The sequence below is a fragment of the Anopheles arabiensis genome, chromosome 3 (genome assembly GCF_016920715.1).
Source record: "Anopheles arabiensis isolate DONGOLA chromosome 3, AaraD3, whole genome shotgun sequence".
NCBI lineage: Eukaryota > Metazoa > Arthropoda > Insecta > Diptera > Culicidae > Anopheles > Anopheles arabiensis.
Window position 1 is genome coordinate 50,051,785 of NC_053518.1, and position 23,690 is coordinate 50,075,474.

The window sequence follows — 23,690 nt, forward strand, 5'->3', positions numbered from 1 at the left end:
CTATTTATCGTTGAAATACTAGTAACATAGTTTGACTTATGCTGAGGGTAACTTCATAAGCATCGTTTATTATTGCTAAGTATTATCATATGATAAATAAACTAGAATTAAAGTCTATTGTTTAAAAAATCGTTCAAAATTATTGCGCTCCACTGTAATTGTCAATATTCAGCAATGCTATCTCGAATTGCTTTGCCTTCGAAAAAGTATACATATCGCAATCCTTACACTTCACAAACGCCACCATGAAACTTAATTTTGCTGTGCTAAAAAAATGACCGATTACAACTGCATCTAACATTCAGTTAGCATAATTATCAATAAAAGATGCATCCGTAATCAGGTTTGATTAGGATTTTAGAACAATGTGTATTAACAATTCTATCTTGTGTCTATATTTAAAGCTGGATGATTTTCGTTTGGAAATCACACGTCGTGATCAAGAGATTATGGCAATGGCTGCCAAAATGAAGACTCTCGAAGAACAACATCAGGTACACACATGTATATTTGTTTTTCCCTTTTCAAGCCAATATATCGAAAGTATACTAATACGTTTGTATCCTTCTAGGATTACCAACGTCATATTGCCGTTCTGAAAGAATCACTATGCGCCAAAGAAGAACATTACAATATGTTGCAATCAGATGTAAGTGTTGTATAATCTATTACCACGTACACCAAAGTTAAAATCGAGATCAATTTAAAAATTTACTGCGTTTTTTATTATATTCTTACTATATTCACATTTTTACTATATTCTTACAGGTCGAGGAACTCCGTAATAGGTTAGAGGAAAAAAATCGCATGATTGAAAAAAAAACTCAAGGCACAATGCATACTGTCCAGGAAAAGAATCGTTTACAGACCGAACTTACCGAGCTGAAAGAACACATGGATATTAAAGACAGGAAGATAAACGTTCTTCAACGAAAAGTATTTATTAACGATGATATTCCCATATCATTCTGGTAAAAGTCTGTAAAAGTATATTTTTCGTTTAATTTATACAGATTGATAATTTAGAAGATTTGCTTAAAGAGAAAGATAACCAAGTCGACATGGCACGAGCAAGGCTTAGTGCAATGCAAGCCCATCATTGCAGTTCCGAAGGAGCTCTGACGAGTTTGGAGGAGGCTATCGGCGATAAGGAAAAACAGATGCAACAACTGCGCGATCAGCGTGATCGAGCTGAAGCGGAAAAAAAAGAAGAACGAGAGTTGCATGAACGAGAGCTGGCCGAATTTAAGATGAAGCTTCATTCTCTTGATAGCGAGGTAGAAAAGTTAACAACTCGCCTCCATAGAGCTCTTGCAGAGAAAGATCGTTTGGAAGCTAAATTAGAGAGCTCGCAAAGTGAACTCGGCAAGTCGAAGGCAGAGCTAGAACATAAAACGGCAAGCGATGTTGGTCGCAGTGGAGCAGATTGGGATCACGCAAAACAACGGTTATCTCGTTTAGAATTGGAGAATGAACGTTTACGTGCCGAATTAGAACGATCACAGGTAATATTAATTCCATTACCATCTCACTGACGCTCTATATATTGAAAAAATATTAGGGTTATTAGCATGTCCATCGATATGTACGATTTTATTGAAAAAATGGAGTTTGACATTTGGAGGATTAAATTATATCAACACTTTATATAAAACCATGCCTTCAACTAGCCTTAGGATTTTAGGCTAGATTGTTTTAGCCTGAAAAATGTATACAAACGACGATTTGTTGTATCCTAGTTAAGGTTTATTTATGCATGAATGAATTTTTTGCAGCTACATTTATGGGTTTATTATTATTATTATCATTATTAATGTTGTTATTATCATTCTCTGGACAATATAAGTTATTTAGGTAAATTAGACCGATTAGACAAATTGGTACGTTATTTAGTTACATGACAACAGTTACATGTGATATTTTTTGACAAAATGATATGTAAACAAAATATTTGTGGCAGATTCTAACGAGGTTAAAGCGATCTTTTGATTAAAGTATAAGTAATCTTAATTGTGACGACCAGAGAGTAACCGTAAAAGACTAAAAAAAGACAGTAGAAATATAGTTGTTGTTATCAAGATCTAAATGCATTTCGATATAAACTTGTTTCATTTTTTGGAGTTTGTTCATACAGTGCTTCAGTATAGGCAATAGTAGGTTTGAAGGAGAGAGTTAAACAATATCTATAACTTTTTAAACAATATCGCTGATAGCAAAATCCTCCGGCGCGCTGCTAAATTTCGTGGTTCCTGATCGTGTCGATTAAGGTCCCTTAAAGATAGCAGGTCGAGTAATGTAGAGTAGAGAGATTTCACATTCAAGAAGAAATAGAAGGAAGGGGGCGTTGGCATCCTAAGGGGGCGACTGACAGCTGGGAAGCGACCCCAAACAATGTACATGTACCCTTCAAATTATAACGAATTTTTGTTGCGACAATATTTTTTTATTCTTTCGCTTTTGTGCATTTTTTCTGGGTTAAAACACATTGTTACTTTACAAAATATAATTCCTACGCATATTAGCCAAAATCGGATTGGCCATCTTGGATGCCATTTGACAGAAAAAAGCCCTTAAAAATTCATCATTGCCTCAAACATTTACTGTTGCTACAGGCATACATACTCTGCCTGTAAACCACTGTATGAACCAATTAACATTTTTCTGGAAATGGCCTGACCGATTTATCATTTTAATTATAAATAAAATTTGAATCGAAAAGGACTTTTAGATGTCAAACTGCCTGTAACGAACGTTTGTCTACTTGTCAAATCGTTCTACATTACTTGACCTCGTTCCTACACAGTCCTTGGGCACACAAGAAGAAGATATTTGCTGTCATGTCCTCATTACCCGACCTTCTATCATAAAGGTGCCTTCGTGTCGATACAGAATTCAAAATATAATGTTCGCACTGCTTTTTCTCTACCAATACATTTACACATATTACAAAACTGTCAGTTCTCATGATCCAGTTGAACGCAAACTCAAAACGCTAATGAAACATTTCACAGACACGGACTGTGGGCTGTTTAATCACAAATACGTTAACAATCTCTTTGTTTTATTTTTAGACTACTTTTGGCAGATCTACGCTGACCACATCACAAGAACTTGATCGAGCCCAGGAACGGGCGGACAAAACCACAAACGAACTGCGGCGCACGCAAGCTGAGCTACGAGTGACACAAGTAAGCAAAATAAGTCATGTCGTGATGTTTTTATTTAGCTTTTTGCATAAGTATTGCCTAATAAATTGATATTGGTTGTAAAATTTATGTTGTAGTATAGATGATAGAATTGACAATACCTCTTTATCATCTAAATGTTCGGACCCAAGTCGGTCAATAATATTCTATGTTTACAAAATTCACGTTCACTTTCGACACTGTAATCCAAATAGAAAATACAAATAAAAACTAAAATATGACATTAACAAGTGTCAAATCAATACACTTAGCTCCAATCAATATATATAACTGAAGAGAAAACTGCATAATTTGATCATTTCACGAAGCTAAACATAAATCTAAATATTCTCTCAGTTTAGTAATCATACATTACACAGAAGATTTAAATTCTTTCAATAATTTTTGTTTCTTATTCACAATATCTATATTTTCCCTCAAAGATCTTCCTTCATGAAAATTTAAAGAATTAATAAGTATAAAATTATGTGTTGCTTGGTTTTTTTTATTAATTTGAGCCATAATAAATACTCTTAATGCTCGTATCTAATTATACAATAGCTACATGATTAAATTGCGTTAACACGCTTTGATTTTAATGTTATTTATGCATGCTCAGAATATCATGCGCTTTCGATGTGAAGATAATGCTATATTTGGTTTTATTTGATTTTTTTTCTGAAAACATTCCGTAAGTTTCATTATATGTCTGTATTTTCATGTTGTTTTTTGTGGAAAAATACAATACACAAATCATTTAATTGATGGACAGGTTCCTTTTACAATATGTTGTTACTGTTATTTTGCACAGCTGTTACAAATAATACAAGTGTTTTAGTTGTATTTGGCTAAATGTGTATGAATAAAATTATCTACTACTTCACCACATGTTTATTGTTCTACGATTTCAAAACATAAAACGTTTACTAATTGTCATTGATAGCCTTATAAAGTATGGGTATTACATAATTTCGATGACGATTCTGAGTTATACAAAACATTATTTCAATACGGATATTTATTGCATTATTAGAATCTTTCTGAGCGCATTTTTATTGCATTTAATTAGATGTTTCTTTTATTTGATTCATGACACAACAAATAACACAATCACTGATAAACCGTTCACCAACGTTTTATAGGAACATACGGTACACGATTTTGTGAGTAGCAATTTTTTACACAATCTTGATCTTTTCTCAGTAATTCATTGATTTGATCTAAGATTGAAACCAAATGCCAACAACATTTAATTTGGACTTATTGTTACTTTTTATGCCATTGTTCGTTATTTATGCTCAATTTATCGTTACTAGATTTCTCCAATTATTCCTAATAATAATCATTTTATTTAATGCCACAGCATTTGATACATTGGAAATAGTTTAATCAAATTGAATCAATTTATCACACAACACTAAGTTTACTCAAATATCACGCTGACGCCAACGTAAATTACTCAGTGATGTTAATGTTTGCTACTCATGCACTCAAAATGCTGTTGACGGATCAAACTACACAGTCTTAAAGCCAGGATTGGAATAAATTCACACAAACAGCATATTGCTTTTTTAATTTCTTCTCCTCTTTGTATAGTACACACATTCACACTTGATGATAGATTGTTAGCAGTATTTGTTGCTTTTGTTACTTAAATCTACTCTTTAATCTTAGTATGTATTTCATTTAATGGGCTTAGCACTTCTATGGTCACGTGTATATTTTTAATAACTATTGCTATAGGTTGATTGTCAATTTAAAGTTTTTTAATAAAAGCTCTATCCTTTTATTATACAATATTTACAAGTGTATGATAATGTAAGAATCTCTTTTATGCTATCAAAACACATAGCAATAGCAATTCTATAGAATTTGTTTGCGTTTAGAATTTGACCGAATTTGATTTTGATTTGATTTCCTTTCTTTCTTTTCTTTTTTCTCTTCACATTTCTTTCTTCTCGTTTCTGTCCCATTTCTTAACCTGTGTCAATTGCGAAATTGATGCGGTTCAACTCCGCATCACACGTTACCCAATCGAACGGCAATTTTCTCGTCTAGACTGACGCTGAACGATCAAGAGCGGAAGCTGCCGCCTTACAAGAGAAATTAGAGAAGAGTCAAGGCGAAGTCTATAGACTCAAGGCTAAGCTTGAAAACGCACAAGGTGAACAGGAAAGCTTGAAACAGGAAATGGAAAGAGGCCAGGCTGGTATACAACGAATTGTTAGTGAAAGAGATAAGGTAATTTCCTGTTCCGTTGTTTTAAATTTCCACATATACCCTCATGACATGACTGGCATAATTACATACGACTGACATAAACTTTTTTTTTCTATTGGCATTTAATTCAACGATGCCTTTAGTATAAGTATTTAATCATTAAACATTCATGCAAATTTTTGTTTTTGGAGACTGGGGTGCTGAATAAGATTAAGTGATTTTAAAAATATGTTCCTATTCAAATTACACATTTCGTGTTCACTATCGCTTATTAGTAAGTGATATTGGCTTATTATTAACATCGATTTGCACGCTAAGTAGACACTAATACAACAATACATTTATTTTTTGTTAGTTTTACATACACGTTCATATTCTGATAAAAGCACATGAAATACATGTCGCAAAAACTCTGTGCCATAGTTATGCCTCAAGGGATGTTACAAACGCAACCATGTACAACTCTGAGTTGATACGATCTCCATAGATACCATATGTGGTTAAGGAAGCTGCATTGTAGATCACAGCAATCTTACTAACCTCACATCATTATCAACACTATCAATTAGTTTTTTGCTCACTTTGTATTATCATCATGCCCTACAATATAAATCGTATGAGTGTCGTATAGCAAACCATAGCAAAAATTATTCAACATGTTGTCAACGCGTAATGTTTGTGATTATGGATAAGATAAGTATTTATCTGTGTTGTATACATGTCGAAATAGATCTGCCTTAACATCAAAATATTTCAATTATTTTTTGTATGGTCAAAGTTTAATAATTTAATTCAATACATGTCACTTGAAACCAGCGTGCGCAAAATCCAGTGTACTCGAATAATCGCTAAAAAACATAATTTATAATATGACAACGATATCTCCAATTAGATTCAACATAAAAGAAAACATGAACAATAACCATACATTGCAACTTAAAGGCAAACAATTAAGGCTAATATACTAGCCATTGTGCATGCAGCTAACTACTTATCATTCCATGCTGTAAGTGTTAACCACCTGCATATACCTGCATAAATATAAAATGTAACTAATGTTTAATTATAAGTATCTATCTAGAAAATTAAAAATTACATGGCTGTATGTAAATATTGAATGATTGGTAGTTCAAATCTATCGCTCCTGCAGTACGTTACCACTCTACGCTTTGTAGTGTACTCTCTATGACCTGTATTATTTCACTCATACAATTGAAAGCATCGATACATACATATGAATGTTCAAAATTGCCGGTAAGGGCAATTATATTTAAAACAGATACAAATTCAAATGCAATTATGTTATTATAGCTATATGACCTGAGTGTCTTTACATTATAATAAATAAAAGATTGTATGCATTTATGACATAGTGAAAGTAAAAAAAAAAACATTTTTGAGCTAATATTTTCCATCTTGATACACTAACGTACACTTATGGGATATTTTTCTTCTTTTAAGTATACATTATTCATGAAAAGTCTCTTATTCTGCAACCTTTAAAAACAACTTAAATATATACTACATTTGTGTCACTGTAAACTGTTTCATAAACTAGGCGTACGCAGAGCTCGAAAAAATACGCGAAGAACTAGAACGTACACAGGCTACTCTCGGCAAATCGCAGCTTACCCAAGAGAAACTACAGAATTCTCTCGACAAAGCACAAAATGAAATTGATCATTTGCAGGAGAAATTAGATAAGAGCGGCGGAGAAACCCGCAGGGTGAGAATAACATAAATAAGACACAATGAGAACTTATATTATATTTATTTGGAATTTATTTATTTTTTCTTCTTTTTCAATATAGTTGCAACTCGAAAAAGAGAAAATCAATTATGAATTTGAAAATATTCAGTCGCAGTTAGACAAATCTTTGGGCCAAGCTTCACGTATTCAAAAAGAGAAAGAAGCCGCACAAATGGACCTCGATCGCTATCGAGACAAGGCGGATAAATTACAGTCATCCCTTGCTCGTTTGCAAAAGGAACGCGATGTGCTTAGTGATGAATTAGAAAAATTGAAGGAAAAATCCGAATCTACTCAGAGTACAGCACTCAAATACCAACGAGAACGCGATGCTATACAGACAGAACTTGAGGTAGTAAAAGAACGCTGGGAAAAAGCACATCAGGTACATCAAAAGCTTCAGATGGAACGAGATGATGCAACTACCGAGATCGATATATTAAAAGAGAAGCTTGATAAAGCACTGTATGCTAGTCAAAAGTTGATTGATGAGAAAGACACTTCCACTAAAGAGTTTGAGAAGATGCTTGAGAAGTATGATCGTGCCCAAAATGAAATCTATCGACTACAGTCACGAGTCGACACGGCCGAAGCTGACCGCAATCGTTTAGAGGTAGAAGCTGAACGTTCTGCACTGGCAGCAGCTAAAGCACGGGAAGACTTACGTAAAATCCAAGAGGAAACTACGCGGCTCCAGGAAGCATGCGACCGTGCAGCAATGCAGCTGGGTCGCTCGAAAGAACTCGAAGATAAGGCAAAGGAGGATGTAGATATGATTCGCGAGAGGCTTGATAAATGTCAAACTGATTTGCGTCGAGCACAATCGGAAAAGGACAATCAACAGGCAGAAATCGAGCGGCTAACCTATGAACTAGATCGTTCGCACAATCTGTACACCAAACAAACGGCTTCGCTTGACTCGGCTCAGGAAGAAATAGCACGCTATGGACTGGAGATCGAAAAGATGCGTGAGCGCTATGAAAAAACGGCAGCAGAACTGCGACGCTTACAAGAGAATGAATCCTTCTCACGTGAAGCCCGACGTATGAAGGATGAAAATGACCGATTGCGGGAAAAGTACGACAAGGTTATCGTGGAGCTAGAAAACTTCCGAGGCAAATCGCAATATGAACAGGAGACGTTCGATAAAATGAAAGAGAAGTTTGAGACACGAGAAAATGAATTCCAAACCATGGAGCTAAAGTTACACGAAACCAGCCTACAACTCGATCTGGCTAGAGCAGAAGTAACTAAGCTTATCTCAAATCAAGATAAACAGCGAGCCGATGCAGAACGTGCTCACATTGAATATGAAAAAATACGAGACAAGCATGAGAAACTCATCAAGGAAGTCGAGCGATTGCGGCAGAATCCGCAATCTGCTATCAGCCCCGGAGCGTTGGCCGCTACCAGTACAGTAAGCTTAGCAGACAAAAACGAACTAGACCGTTTGCGCGATCGGCTTGAAAAGGCGCTGCAAAGCCGAGACGCCACCGAGATGGAGGCAGGACGTTTGGCAAAGGAACTAGAAAAGGCACAGCTACATCTGACGAAACAACAAGAAGTCTATGAAGCGACACGTATTGAGTTTGAGCGTATGTCTGCTGAACTGACACGTGTGCTCGAGCGGCTGGAAAAATCTGAAGCCGAAAAGGAAACCCTTCGCCAATCTACTAAGATCTATGAAAAACATCACCAGCAACATGCCAGTAACCACCATATAGAGCAAAGTCTCATGAAACTCGAGGCTGATAACAAACAGCTGATGGCCGAACGCGATCAACTAGTGATGCAGCTGGAAAAGAGCCAGGATATGTTAATGAGTTTCCAGCAGGAGCTTAACGCAGCTGAAGTGGAACTGCAGCGTCAATGTGAAGAAAATCGCCGGCTTAAGAGCTCTCCTCAACAGCCAGGAAGCGCTCCTGCTGCACCTCAACAAGGCCAAGCTGCGGCCCAGGAAATACAGAACTACAAGAAGGAAATTACAAAGCTGAAACAAATGCTTCAGGAAACGGGGGCTCGTGGAGATAATGAACTCGAACAGTGGCGTAAAGTTGTGGAGCAGGAGAAAAATCGAGCAGATCAAGCAGAAAAGGCGGCTATTGAATTGCAGAAGCGAATGCAGGTATGAATGACAATTTCATGTTTATTATCTTGAAGATTGTAGCTGTTCATACATACATGTTACAACATATTTTCGATGCAAAATAATGTATTTCTATTTTTGTTCTAGGTAATGGAGCAACAGTTGAAGCAACAACTCTTACAAATGACCAATATGCAGAAACAATTGCAACAACAATCAACACAACAACAACCACCACAGCAATCGCCGTCAAATAAAAAGGAGCTAGAAAAATTACAAGAAGATCTTAAAACAGCTGCTACACAACGCGATCAATTCCAAAATCAGTTGGAGTTACTGGTGCAGGAATTAGAAAAGAGCCAAGTAATATTAAATTAAAGCCTCCGTGCATTGATTTTGGGTTAGTAATTGCTTGTTTTCTTCCTTATAGACAGAGGCTTTGGAAGCGACCAAAAAGACTCAACAGCAACAACAGCAGGTTGGTCAGCTACAGCAACAAATACAGCAGATGCAACAACAACTGCAACAAGCAACGCAGGCAGCTAATCAGAAGGTAGCTCAAAATGCAGGCGTAAGTGAGGCGGAGCGTAAGCAACTAGAAGCACAAATGAAACAAATCGAAGACGCAACTCGACTGTTGGAGAGCGAAAGAAAAACGTTTGAAGATCAGCGCAAAGCTATCGAAAACAAGCGCAAAGAGTTGGAAGACAAAGAAAAAAATCTTATTGAGTTTGACAAACAACTTAAGAAACGCAAAGAACAAATGGACCAACTAGAAAAATCATTACAAAAGGTAAGATCCATGATGCTTTATTCTACATTTACATTTGCCAACATACACTTGCTATTTTGTTTACCTATGTTGTGTTGTTTTAGGCCGGCGGAACTGCTGCTGCTGCTGGAGAATTGAATAAACAGTTAACAGAAACCCAGCAGATGCTAGATAAGTATGTACACAAACAATTGCTTTGTATATTAGTATATGCGAAAGTCATATTCTATCTTGATTTTATTGTACCTTGGGAATTGTACCTTGGCATATCTGTATCAAATCATTGATATATAAAACCCTAATACAATCACTACCATATGGTATTTGTTGTAGAGCATCAAAGGAACTAGAGGATGCAAAAGAAGAAGCCAAGCGATCTGCTGCTGAAACGGAACGACTCCTCCAGTTGGTGCAAATGACACAAGAAGAACAGAATCAGAAAGAAAAAACAATAATGGATTTGCAGCAGTGAGTATATTTGTTACCAAACAGATTTAATATCGAACCGGTCACTGAAATGTCAATTTGTTCACAGGGCCTTAAAAAATGCTCAAGCAAAATTGAAAACAGCACAAGCACAGCCACAAGATGCGGGACCAGCAGGTTTCCTCAAGAGCTTCTTCTAAAATGGGTTTGCTTTTTTGGATTAGTGATTGGTGTACTTTAATTTTTATTACACCAATAACTGGGTCTTACTTAAATGCGACTAGAAACAAAAAAACAACTACAATATCGTAATGAGAGTACAACTATTAGTAGTAATTTCTTTAAGAGAACCTAAATGGGTTGCTGCTAGCTTCAATTGAGAATGGTAAGTAGTTTTACAACCTTATGGTTGGTAATTTATTTGTTATGTTGGATTCACTAAATGTGATTTCGTAAACAAACTGTACAGTAAGAATGGTCAGAGAACAACCAACATAGAAACATATGTAACGCTGGTTCTGTTATCGTTACGCGTTTTGGTAAAATTTAAAGCCATGTAACAAATAATTTGGAATACAAATCCCATCCATACGTTAGACATCAATGACAACAACCAAAATAGACATTTTTGTTAAATCTTAGTAGTTCTGTTAAATCTTGGCTAGTATCTAAGCCACTTCTCCCACTTTATCATAAGCAATAATTCTGTAAAGTATCCAGACAGCCAAATTAAGGGTTGATTGAACTAGGAGATTAAACAATAAAACGCAAGTAGCGATCACTAAAATATATTTAGCAAACCAGATGAACACTTGCTGCCATTTATTATTATATAAAATAAAACAAGAACCCTTTGCAAGAGTGATTTTTGACAACCAAAAAATATCATGTGCAATATTATTACTCTTCATCAATAGACCATGGATGAGAAATGAAGAGCAATTTCAAATTACGATACGACACAGCGCTGTTGAGTTGCGAACCAGCTAAAAAGGAGTTTACACTTCCTAACTATCGTTACAGAGAATACATTTGAATGAAGCAGTACTTAGTTTAATGATCCTAGCATAGAGAGAAACTACACTCTTGTAAGCAAAATCATGAGCGACCAGTTCTGAGCCACCGTAAATGTTTAATATGTATTATCAAATTACATGGCAGTAAAATACAAATCAATTAGTTATGTAATATTCTACGCACCTATGTATTGTACGATACATTAAATAAGAAACAAAGCATGTAAACAAAAACTACACACAAAATCACACACAATAGACAATAATAGAATTCAAAGGCAAGTGTGTAATCGCTATTTGTACCACATCGCATTCGCTCGACATTGTCGGTCCAACAAAATCGTGCACTATACCTATTGTTTAACTGTGTCCAATTAATAATACCCTTCAGCTTCAGACGAAGTAAAACTATCTAACGCTTTCTAGAAAATCAGGACCAAATCGTTAGTAGGTCTTGTACACTGCTAAAAAACAAACATATGCACGATATTAAATCTATAACTGATATTATACGCTACCACTATCTGTAACAAAATCGATGGTTAGTATACAATAGTCTACTGTTTTTTTTTTATATTGTATTTTAATTATCAATATTGTGCGTAGAACTAGTTTCAAGTTTTTCTTTCTGGGCATTTCACTAATCGAAACGGTTCTAAAATGCAGAGTTTGTGTTCGATCGTTATGGTAAAACTTATCGTAAAAGTTAAAGTTAGTAGTGAATAAAATTATTTAAACACTTTATTTATTATTTAGTATGCAGTTTTATTATATGTTAAAAGTTTACAAAAAAAGAACCGAAATAGTAGAGGATTTTTTAACCAACACACATATTCAAATAGATAAAAATATAAACATGTTGGATAAAAATTGCGATGTTCTTTGAACGAAAGCAACAAAACAATATTTTTTTATTTTACATGCCAAATAATCGGAAGATCATTTTGCATATTCTATAATCACGTCATCAAACATCTTTTACACGCAAATCTTTTTGTACGCAATTTTCTATCTGTATAATTTTATCCGATAGTCCCTTGTAAATATTGTATTGAACGAACTGTCTTCATAGCCGAGTTACATTTTTTTTATTCAGGAGGAACGGTCCGAAAAGTCAGTATTGCAGACATATTTACATATATTATTACAAAAATCTTCAAATACTAATTCAATGCTCTAAAAAAAAGTACATGACTTTTCACACATGTAAATTAAACGAGTAGGGACTTGCTCCAAATTGTCATCTTAGACTGTAAAACGTCTGCATAATTGAACCAATTTATGCGCATGGAAGTATTAAAACACAAACAAAATCCCAAATGTGAAGTTACCTAAAACATGTTTGCAGTATGAATCAAGGCTATTATAGAAGACCAGCTGGTTGAATACAAGGCATTTTGAAAAACTCCCTCTTGACGTGCGAGTTCTTGAACTAGCGAGAGTGTCTACTTCAAACCTCAAACATTTTCAAAATCCGCCGAAAACAATATTAAGTTTTTGACAAATGAAACGAAACGACTGATTTAGTCGTTAGATCTGTTAGATCAATATTATTCAAATGTTATTAAGAAGTGTAAGTTTAATGACTGCTTATTCAAACCTGAGAAAACCCTCACGCGTGTTTGGCAATTGCCAGCAGTCAGAACGGGTATTCCACCACCTGTTCTCTTATAATAGCCTAGGTACTGGCCGAAGACTGAACCCATTTTTTTCTCATTGTATATTTCCGCAATTGATAATTGTGTTGGATGTAAACAAAAACTAATCATTATTTTTATCAACAATGGTAAATCCAATTCATATTATTATATTCAGACAGACATTGGGGGCGTTTACGATATCATCCAGCAGTTTTATATGGAGTTTGGCACTTGGTGGCTGAAATTATGTCAACACACCATACAAAACCACACGCAAAACTAGCCTCAGTATTTCGGTCTGAATTATGTCAGACTGAAAAATATGTAACAAACGCCGCTTCAACCTCATAAACTATTGATTTTTTTTGCTGGAGGATAAATCGTGGATCAAGAAAGTTTAAAACTTGTTTGGATTGATTAGTTTAAGTGAAATAAAAGTACTATAACTCATTTCAAACAGAAAAATATAAAAAAATAAATTTTAAATGCATCTTTGTTTGTACACAATTGTTGAAATTCAAAATGGCAGAAAGCAATTGCCACAAGGATATGAATGATGAATACTATCCACTGACAAGCTGAAATTTCAGCTCCTTGGCTGAAAAATAGAAAAAGCCTGATTGTTGTTTTTTTAACATTTGGTATTGTTGAACACAATTCCTTAACAAGCTTTTTTGTGCAATAGCATAAGTTCATATTCTTCTATGCTCAGTTCGATTGATTCCCATATTCAATTCAAGTTTTCTTCAAGTGCCTTATTCACGTTGACTTTGTTGAGTTATTGTTTCATTTTGTATTAAATTCATCACTGCTTGGTTTTGAATTAAAGTGAGTCTTAAATTTCAAATTTAAAATTTCTTTTTATTCTTAATAAATCTTTTTCTCTAAAATCTGCTAAATATTAAGAAAACAACAAATTTGTACAAAAATAAACATGCCAATTGCCCTAGCAAGCCATTAATTAGATATTTTCGATTCGATATTCTTTTCAATATAAACACAGGTAAAAACGGAGAAGTGCATGTCTCGTAAAAAATCCTCAATCATTCATTGCATTATAAACATAATACGTAGATATTCGTTTTTAAATACATACTGTTCGTATTATCTGTATCCAATAGTACGTGCAACGACAATCATATCAGTTGCTAATTCATTTTGCAATAATTTTCTTCTTGTTATTATTCGAATTATTATCATTATTATTATTCGAAGTCATACTGTGATGTTGCTGCCACAGAAATAAAACCTTTTTATTCTGTATCAACTTATTATCATACTCCTTAACCATGATAGAAGTCAATATATATATATATATATATATATATATATATATATATATATATATATATATATATATATATATATATATATATATATATATATATATATATATATATATATATATATATATATATATATATATAAATATATATATCAAGATACACAACTTTACAATTCAATATTAATATAACCTAAGTTTCGTTCATCAAGCAATCTTTAACAGTTTACTAGATTACTACTGCTAGGAGCTGGCCTCCTAATGTTCTAAGACTACAACTCACAAGTATAAACATATGTTGTTTTTGAAATGCATTCATCAATTTTGCTTTGATCGATCAAGCAGTGATTCGAAATATCACGGAATCAAACTCGATAACTGGTAATCTAGAAACATAGGAAAATTTATATTTTATATCCCAATTCCTAAACCACAATGAATCGCAATATAAGAATTTGACTTAATATTGTTAGAATATATCTCTGTTGATATTTAATCCATTACGCCACATCTTGTTGCAAATCTAGTGGAAAGGACCATTTTGAGAAAAGGTGAGCGTCAAATCTTTTTGTCACAAATCTATGGCTCGAGCACTTAAATCCGAGTAGTGCACTCGAAAGTTATTCATCTCTCGTGTATTTCTATCACTACGAAAGCACTCGCTAATACTTCTACTATTCCTAACTGTTAAAAATACTGCTTTTAATGTAATTTAATAATAATGTCACTGATACTATTAATATTGTGCACACACTAACACCCCATGACTAACTGCGACGTAGCAACTGCCGCTCGTAGAACTGAGGTATTGTACTGCAATGAAAACAAAGGTAGCCACATGTACAACTACTATTGTTGTATTAGATTTAATCCTAGCTCACAACAACGTGTATCAGTGGATAAACTGAACGATTTGCCAACAATGAGTTAAATTAACATTATGAGGATGATCTTACGTCGAAAATTATGTTTCTGAAAATCCGGATGAACTTTTCCATTTTGCAATTTACGCGAGCAATGCTCTACACCTATTGTTGGTAATATTGCTATATACAATGAAATGCAATTACTATAAGTCTCCAAGGAGACATACAAAAGTAACCAGATGACAAACTGTGAAATATGTACTAGATGTAGATGTAGTACATCTTAATAAAGATAAAGATGTAGTAAAAGATGACTGACTGACTCTGGAAATAAAACATTTTCGGTTAACGAGTAGAGAACCTTCTAAAGGGATTTATCTAACGATGCAGAATTTAGAATCCCCCTGCCCAGCGCATACCGCTGCATTGAATGTGTAGTAGTGATGTGCTCTTTGGAGCGCAACCATGACTCCGATCCACCTCCGGCAAAATCCAAACTACTCGGAGTCGAAGTCGTCCCCATTTAGGCTGTCAACCCCCTGTTGCTATTGTTGCTGCTGTGTAAACCCATCAGTATTGCTGTTTTTTCCTCAAAACCCGTACTCTGAGCCATAGGCTGTACTAAGTGTCGTCGTTTTTCGTAGCAGGCCCCATAAATGGGGAATCGTGAGTGGAAAAGCAACTGTTTTTGCGTATTGCGTGAATGCGTGATTGCGGCTGCAGTTGTTGCTCTTTCATCTGACTTGCCATTCCTCCGTTGTTCGTCACCTAAGCGATCTTCGTCGTGGGAGCATTTTTTTTTGTTTTTCCTCAGTTCAATTGATGTAAAGATTGTAGTGGCGGATATGAAAACTTCTCCTTCTTTGGCACAACAACCGTTGTCGGTCAAGGCCTGCATATACCACTAATGGGCTTTGGCTTTTAGTGACTCATTGATTACCATAGCAAGATAATCAAGTCCTACGTATGGGGACATGGTCCATTCGGGGCTTGAACTTATGATGGGCGTGTTGTTAAGTTGTACGAATTGATGACGGTACTACGAGACTGGCCCCACAAACACAAATCTCAATTTTAGCGAAATGATCGATTATCAGGAGCGATACTACAGATGTATAGCATTCTCGACCTGTACTGCGCAATCGCATACGAATAAGATTAACACTTTGAGTGATTGGCACTAACCATGACTATTGTATTGTACTGGCTATCAGTAATGTTTTCTAGGGTGCCATCTTATCATATATGACAGTCAGGAATAACTGACTTCAAATCTTAAGATATTTTAATAGATCAGGTGTATGATCATGGGATTTTGCAAAAAGATCAACAAAATGATAAATAACTTTGTAATGTATACGGTTTTTGTATTTTTGTTTGTTATTTTCATTTATATAGAATAATTCATCGATACCCAAAATAACAATTTCTTTCATCAATATAGTATACTCACTTATATTTTAATTCTAATATCAGTTTTCAAATAGTTCAGTTTAATAAGTAGTAGTATATGATATAATTAATTATATTATTATTATATTGATAATATTTAAAAAAATATCTAAATGTCAACATACGTTGTTTACATGGTCGCTATTCAATGAAGTATCTTGTTGAGAACGAATCTATACATAACATTAAACTGTTGTTTTGTCGATTCAATGATCAAAATAAAGCAAAACAATGAAAACACAATAATAAATCAACCGAAATTGTATTAGAAATCATTATTTTCATCATTTTTTAGTTTGTTTATATTCAATTACACAATCACATATGATAGCCATCAAACATGTAAAAAAAAAGTGCTTGGCTCCCACGGAAACATAAACAAAAATGGTTTGCACTATAAGTGTTAACGGGCGTCCAGAAGGCCGTCGGCCATGAAGAGCTGGGTTAGGAAAATAACACATCCTGAAAATGAATGAAAAGCTGGGATATCAAGAAAGATACGGGATTATAAATAATACCTAGAATAATAAACGTTTGAGCTATATTGAATACTAAATATTCCTTTTCTGTGGCATCACTAATGAAGTTTTCGTAGTTGGTGATACTCATATGTAACCCAAAAGTAACTCATTGCAGGCAGATAGTTCGGTTTATTGTAAATAGGAGTTATATTGTTATATTCTGCAAAAACCCAGACCTGGTCGTCCATTTTTATTTAGCTATGTATTCACTATATTTTATTTACTTTCTCACAATTCTACTCTTTGACTAGGTCATGGTGCATAATGTTGCACTACCACCGGTTTTTTGTTACTTATAATTAAATACATCCTCCTGTAACGTAAATATAGTTTACCCAAAATAAATGGCATTACAATTCATAATACTACCCAATATTATGCATATGACTGTAGACGATCGTATCCGGCTGGCAATGTATAGCAGTTCAGATAGTATTGCACTTTGTTGCATCCGACTATTACAAAACGTAACAGCTACCACAGCACAGATGCATAAAAATAAACCAAGGTAAACGAAACGTTTACGCGAGCGCTTTTCTCATTTACATATCTTTGAAATTATTGAGCACAGTTAAATCTTAACAAAACAAGAACCCATTATCAACTTAAACTCAGTGCCGCACGGCAAAAACGAACAAAAATGGTCCTTTTTTTCAAATTATACGCAAAACAAGTGAAATACAAAAATGGATACAATAGCTCTTATATCGGTAATGATGCGAAAATATAGAGCGAAAAATAGTATAATATCGCGATAGATTAGTCAGGCAAAAGTTATGTAATAATCATGATTATCGTTATGATTACGCTGATTAATAAAACTAGTCATAACTTATCTAACAAGATGTGTAGGATAATGACAAATATTGCCGCCGTTATAAGTATCTACCTAATAAACATACATAATCACGTTAATATGTAAACCATCTAAATAATGTATAGCTTAGTACAAAATAACAAATTCGAAACAAGTAACAAAACGGTTCATAATCTCGATCTGTTGAGATGGTGCATTTTTCCAAAACGAAATAACATTATACAAAAGCTTATAGTTCAAAGAAAGATGACTGTCCATACCCTTTGAAAACAAACTAGGAACCTGCTGTAATAATTTATTAGCACTTTACTACATAAACGGTCGGAACGAAACTATAAACAAAGTAATTTAAACACACAGAAAACTCGTAACGATTGCGTACAAATCGGTTCAATATCCACACTTTGTTAAATGTTATTGTATTAAATTATCAGAACAAGATAAACAACATCCATCTCGAACCTAAACATTATGTGTGCAAACATAGTTAAAAAGAAATAAAAACTGTTGAAACCGTAATGTCAACAAAACAAACTCGCTGACTCGTTACTACGTTTGGGATGAAAAAATGGAACACTATGTTTATGTTTTGAATATATAAACATTTATCAAAATAAACAACATAATAAATAATAATTACAAACAAATAAATTATTTAATCAAATAGGAATTCTTTAAAAATAATAAATCGACTAGGACCACGCACACGAGTCATACCGCTGCCCGTATTTTGCTGGTAGCGTCGAAACAATTGTAATATCTAGTGATACAATTGTGCTATCATCTGCGACGGTTGTCATATGCATGAACATTTTTTCTTTTCATCTGAAGCGGTTGTGCTATCATCTGATGCGTTTGTCATAATAGTTGATACTTTTGTTCTATCAAATGAAAAACCATGCATTGAGAAACAATAATACAGTGGAGCGCCGTTTATCTGGGCTCATCGACTCGACTTCGCCCGGATATGCGAATAACACGGATACAGGGTTTTCGAGAATTCTGTAATGAGTCAAATAATATATTTTATCGATTGATTTTTTTTTTTAAATTTATATTATGTTTTGATACAAAGCACAAAGTTTTTATTAATTTTTGTAATGAAAATATTTGAAATTTTCCATGATTTTTTTTGTTATAACTATTATGACTTTTTTAAAAATATTATCCTCAGAACGCAATGTCTCCTTTGTATTGATCTGTCACTTCTCAACAGCACGGATAAATGGACAATCGGATAAAAGGTACCCGGATAAACGGCATTCCACTGTACCTCATAATAATCGGTCAAGGTCTGCCTGTACCCACTAGTTAAGTGAGCTTGGCTTTCAGTGACTTATTGTTAGCATAGCAGGATAGTCAGTCCTACGTATGGGGGCACGGTTTATTCCGGGCTTGAACCCATACCGGGCATGTTGTTAAGTCGTACGAGTTGACGACTGTACCACCAGACCGGCCCTAACAAAATCATTAATTTAAATTTAATTTAATTAAATTTAATTAAATTTAAATAAATTTATAGAATTTCAAATAATAGAAAATTAAAAAATCATAGTTGTATATTCTGCAATGTATTAGTGATCGGTAAATTCAACAAAAATCCGGAATCGCTTCCGAATGACTCCGCCAAAATTGGAAGCGGTTCCGGAAGGTAGGTGCAAAACTCCGACCTCGGAGCCGTCTGGAGCCGTTCGGAGCCGTTCGGAGCCGTCCGGAGCCGTCCGGAGCTGTCCGAAGCCGTTCGGAGCCGTCCGGAGCCGCTAGTCGGCAGCCGGAGCCGTCCGGAGCCGTCGAAGCCGTCGGAGCCGTCCGGAGCCGTTCGGAGCCGTTCGGAGCCGCTAGTCGGCAGCCGGAGCCGTCCGGAGTCGTCGGAGCCGTCGGAGCCGTCAGGAGCCGTCCGGAGCCGCTATTCGGCAGCCGGAGCCGTCCGCAGCCGTCGGAGCCGTCGGAGCCGTCCGGAGCCGTCGGAGCCGTTGGAGCTGTTGGAGCCGTTGGAGCCGTTGAAGCCGTTGGAGCCGTCGGAGCCGTCGGAGCCATCGTAGCCGTCGTAGCAGTTGGAGCCGACGGAGCCGGTTGGAGCCGGTTGAAGCCGGTTGGAGCCGACGGAGCCGGTTGGAGCCGTTGGGGCCAGTTGGAGCCAGTTGGAGCCAGTTGGAGCCGTCGGAGTAGTTGTAATAGTCGGAAGCATTCTGAAGCGCTTTAATTTCCCGATATTAGTGATAATTTTATTTTAAAAAACAGCTTACGAGTAAAAAAAGAGTCTTTTTCATTAATTGATATGAAGTTTTTTTGTGTTTTTTTTTTTCAAAAATAAAGCCAAAAATAATTGTTTGCTCGGTATATATATAGGAGAAAAAAATCAAATTAGGAGGTCAAGGAGCAATAGAACTATGACGGGAGGTGGGTTTGATAAAATACGAAACAACGAGGCAGACGAGTGTAATTATGGCAGTTTACACACGGTTCTTTACATCGACTAACGTGTATGGTTTAGGCCGCACTTGTTTTTTACCGAATAACATGATGGCACATGGACAAGACAAAGAATGTAACTATCAATCATCCGTCCATCTTGTATATATATATATACGGAGCAAACAATTGTTTTTGACTTTATTGTTTAAAAAAATACAAAAAAACTTCAGAGCAATAAATGAAGAAGACTCCTTTTTACTCGTAAGCTGTTTTTTATAATGAAATCATTGCTGATATCGGGAAATTAAAGCGCTTCAGAATACTTCCAACTATTACAACGACACCGACGGCTTGAACTGGCTCCGTCAGCTTCGACGGCACCGACGGCCCCAACGTCTCCAACCGGTTCCGTTGGCTCCAACAACTACGACGGCTCCGTCCAGTGGCGTATTTAACGGTAAGCAAAGTAAGCAATTGCGGGGGGCCCCGGAATCTTTAGTACATAATCCATAACAGTTGATAGAATATGGCACTGTATTAGCAAGGAGGGCCCCGAGGGTTATGGACGTTGGGGCCCCGCGCTAGACGAACCATAAGCACCCCCCCCCCCCCCCCCGGCAGCATCAAAATTTAAGTTAAAATGTTACATAATCAAAGACGGATGCCGAGTACCCCCGGTAATCATGTACAAAGGGGCCTCAACAACTCTTACTGCTTAGGGCCCCCGAGACTATAAACCCGCTACTGGCTCCGTCGGCTCCAACGACTACGACGGCTCCGACCGGCTCCAGCTGCCGACTAGCGGCTTCGACGGCTCCAACGGCTCCGACGGCTCCGGACGGCTCCGACGGCTCCGGACGGCTCCGACGGTCAAAGCTGCCGACTAGCGGCTCCGGACGGCTCCGACGGCTCCGACGGCTCCGATGGCTCCGGACGGCTCCGACGACTCCGGACGGCTCCGGACGGCTCCGACGGCTCCGAACGGCTCCGGACGGCTCCGGGCGAAATCGACGGTTTGAATTTTTCGGAATCGGAGCCGGAGTAGCAATGCTCGGAAGCGATTCCGAGCAGTGGGTGCGATTCCGGTTACCCATCACTACTGTAAGGCTGCTCTTTTGCCTATTCTGACTCAACTTTTCAACAAATCCTTACAGTCGAAATGCTTCCCGCAAATATGCAATCTTCTTACATGTTTCCTGCCTTTAAAAAAGGAGACAAATCTGATATATGTAATTATCGCGGAATCTCTATGTTATGTGCTTGTAGTAAGCTGTTTGAAAAAGTTATGTTCCGCCACATCTCCGACGCTTTCCTGCCTATTATATCTGTTATGCAACACGGCTTCATGCCTAAATGTTCGATTGAAACTAACCTGCTTCATTAGCTTCAATTTTGCTACTCCAATATTGACAAGAGCCTCCAGGTTGATGTCATTTATACCGACTTCTGCGCTGCATTTGACAAGGTCAACCACTACTTATTGCTTGCTAAATTATTAAAATATGGTGTACACTCAAATTTTTTAGCATGGTTAGAAAGCTACCTAATGAACCGTTGCATTAATGTAAAAATTAGAAAAACTTTTTCTGACCCTTTCTGTAACTTTTCTGGTGTTCCACAAGGAAGCATATTAGGGCCATTATTATTTATTATATTTATTAACGATATTGTGTTTGCTGTTCCCAACGTCAATGTTTTACTATATGCAGACGATCTTAAGATGTTCCTTGCTGTTGAAAATTCAAATCACTGCGAAATACTTCAAGATTTCACAAACCGTTTTTTGACGTGGTGCCATGATAACGAAATGTTTGTGAATGTACAAAAATGTACAAATTTCTCTAAGAAAAGGATTCCAATAACTTTTAATTACAAAATATGTCAAGACAGTGTGCCACGGTCATCTGTAGCTCGTGATTTAGGAATAATGTTAGACAGTAAACTTATATTATCGTGCCATTTCCACACAATCGTCTCAAAAGCATTAAATATGTTAGGTTTTATTCTACGTGCTTCTTCCGACTTTAAAGATCCTTTCTGTCTTAAATCGTTATACTGTGCCCTAGTCCGTCCTATACTAGAATTTGCTTGCGTTGTTTGGTGTTCCAAACCAAGTGACCTATATAGACATGATAGAAAAAGTTCAGAAAAAGGCGACACGCGCTATGTTTTATCGTCTTCCTTGGTCAAACAAAATGCAACGCCCCCCGTACCATGTCAGGTGTCAGTTATTTGGTCTCGAAACTTTAGAACACAGGAGAAAGAATGCTCAATGTATTTTCATGCATAAATTATTAAATGGGATTATTGATGCTCCTGAAATTTTTAATCTGATCAGTTTTTCTGCACCTACTAGGGATCTTAGAAGCAGGTCTTTAATCAGGATCCCATTTCGATCTTCTTCATTTGGCGCTAACGACCCTTTAATTAAAATGTGTGTCAGCTACAATAGACTTGAATCATCTGCAGATTTTCATATCCCTGTTTCTCACCTTCGTCAGTTGTAAAGGGCTAGTTTTATTTATGTTTAAGTTGTTTACTAATTAAGAATTTGTATCTGTTATTTAGGCCCATTGCCCGATAACGTAAATAAATAAATAATGATAATAATAATAATAATAATAATAATAATAATAATAATAATAATAATAATAATAATAATAGTAATAATACTAATAATAATAATAATAATAATAATAATAATAATAATAATAATAATAATAATAATAATAATAATAATAATAATAATAATAATAATAATAGTAATAATACTAATAATAATAATAATAAAAATAATAATAATAACGAAAAATCATACGCTGGAGCCGTACGGCAGACTCCCACACCAACAGAAGTTACAACTTCACCATCAGTGGCAGGCACTAACACTAAAGGACGCGGACGAAGAGGAAAGGTAAGTGTTAATAATTATTAACGTTAGATTCGATCTGTCGGAGTTATCTACCGTGATTCCCAACAGAGCGCGGTACAAACGCGTAGTGTGGGAAGCATCCAATACCCAACAGTCAAAAGCCGACCCAACAGTCAAAAGCCGAAGATTTTATATTGACCTTTCACTTTTTCTATCTGTCTCTCGCTCTAATTTGAGCGATTTTCCCTGATGAGTGTCCCCGAGCCTCCTCGTGTGGTTGTTGTTGTTGGAAGTTGAAACCGAACCCCCTTCGTGCGCTGCCAAAATCAGCGAAGAACGAAATCGAGTGGCTCAAGCGAAAAAACGAAAA

At 35.9% G+C, this 23,690-nt stretch overlaps 1 protein-coding gene across 10 annotated transcripts in view; it reads left to right on the forward strand.

Annotated features, from left to right (window-relative positions):
* Positions 1-12,520, forward strand: part of LOC120900325 (golgin subfamily A member 6-like protein 22) — a 35,547-nt gene extending 23,027 nt beyond the window's left edge. For 6 of the 10 annotated variants that reach the window (XM_040307162.1, XM_040307164.1, XM_040307165.1 and 3 more), the window contains 14 exons: positions 405-494; positions 572-649; positions 769-936; positions 1,014-1,505; positions 3,072-3,188; positions 4,328-4,348; positions 5,244-5,426; positions 6,964-7,131; positions 7,217-9,280; positions 9,389-9,604; positions 9,672-10,034; positions 10,118-10,188; positions 10,347-10,481; positions 10,549-10,665. In XM_040307162.1, the coding sequence (XP_040163096.1) occupies positions 405-494; positions 572-649; positions 769-936; positions 1,014-1,505; positions 3,072-3,188; positions 4,328-4,348; positions 5,244-5,426; positions 6,964-7,131; positions 7,217-9,280; positions 9,389-9,604; positions 9,672-10,034; positions 10,118-10,188; positions 10,347-10,481; positions 10,549-10,639 (4,257 nt within the window). In that variant the 3' untranslated portion in view covers positions 10,640-10,665. Of the gene's footprint in view, positions 1-404; positions 495-571; positions 650-768; positions 937-1,013; positions 1,506-3,071; positions 3,189-4,327; positions 4,349-5,243; positions 5,427-6,963; positions 7,132-7,216; positions 9,281-9,388; positions 9,605-9,671; positions 10,035-10,117; positions 10,189-10,346; positions 10,482-10,548 lie in introns of all 10 variants that reach the window. The other 4 variants (XM_040307169.1, XM_040307160.1, XM_040307161.1 and 1 more) reach the window with 3 other exon arrangements.
* The last annotated feature ends 11,170 nt before the right edge of the window (positions 12,521-23,690 follow it).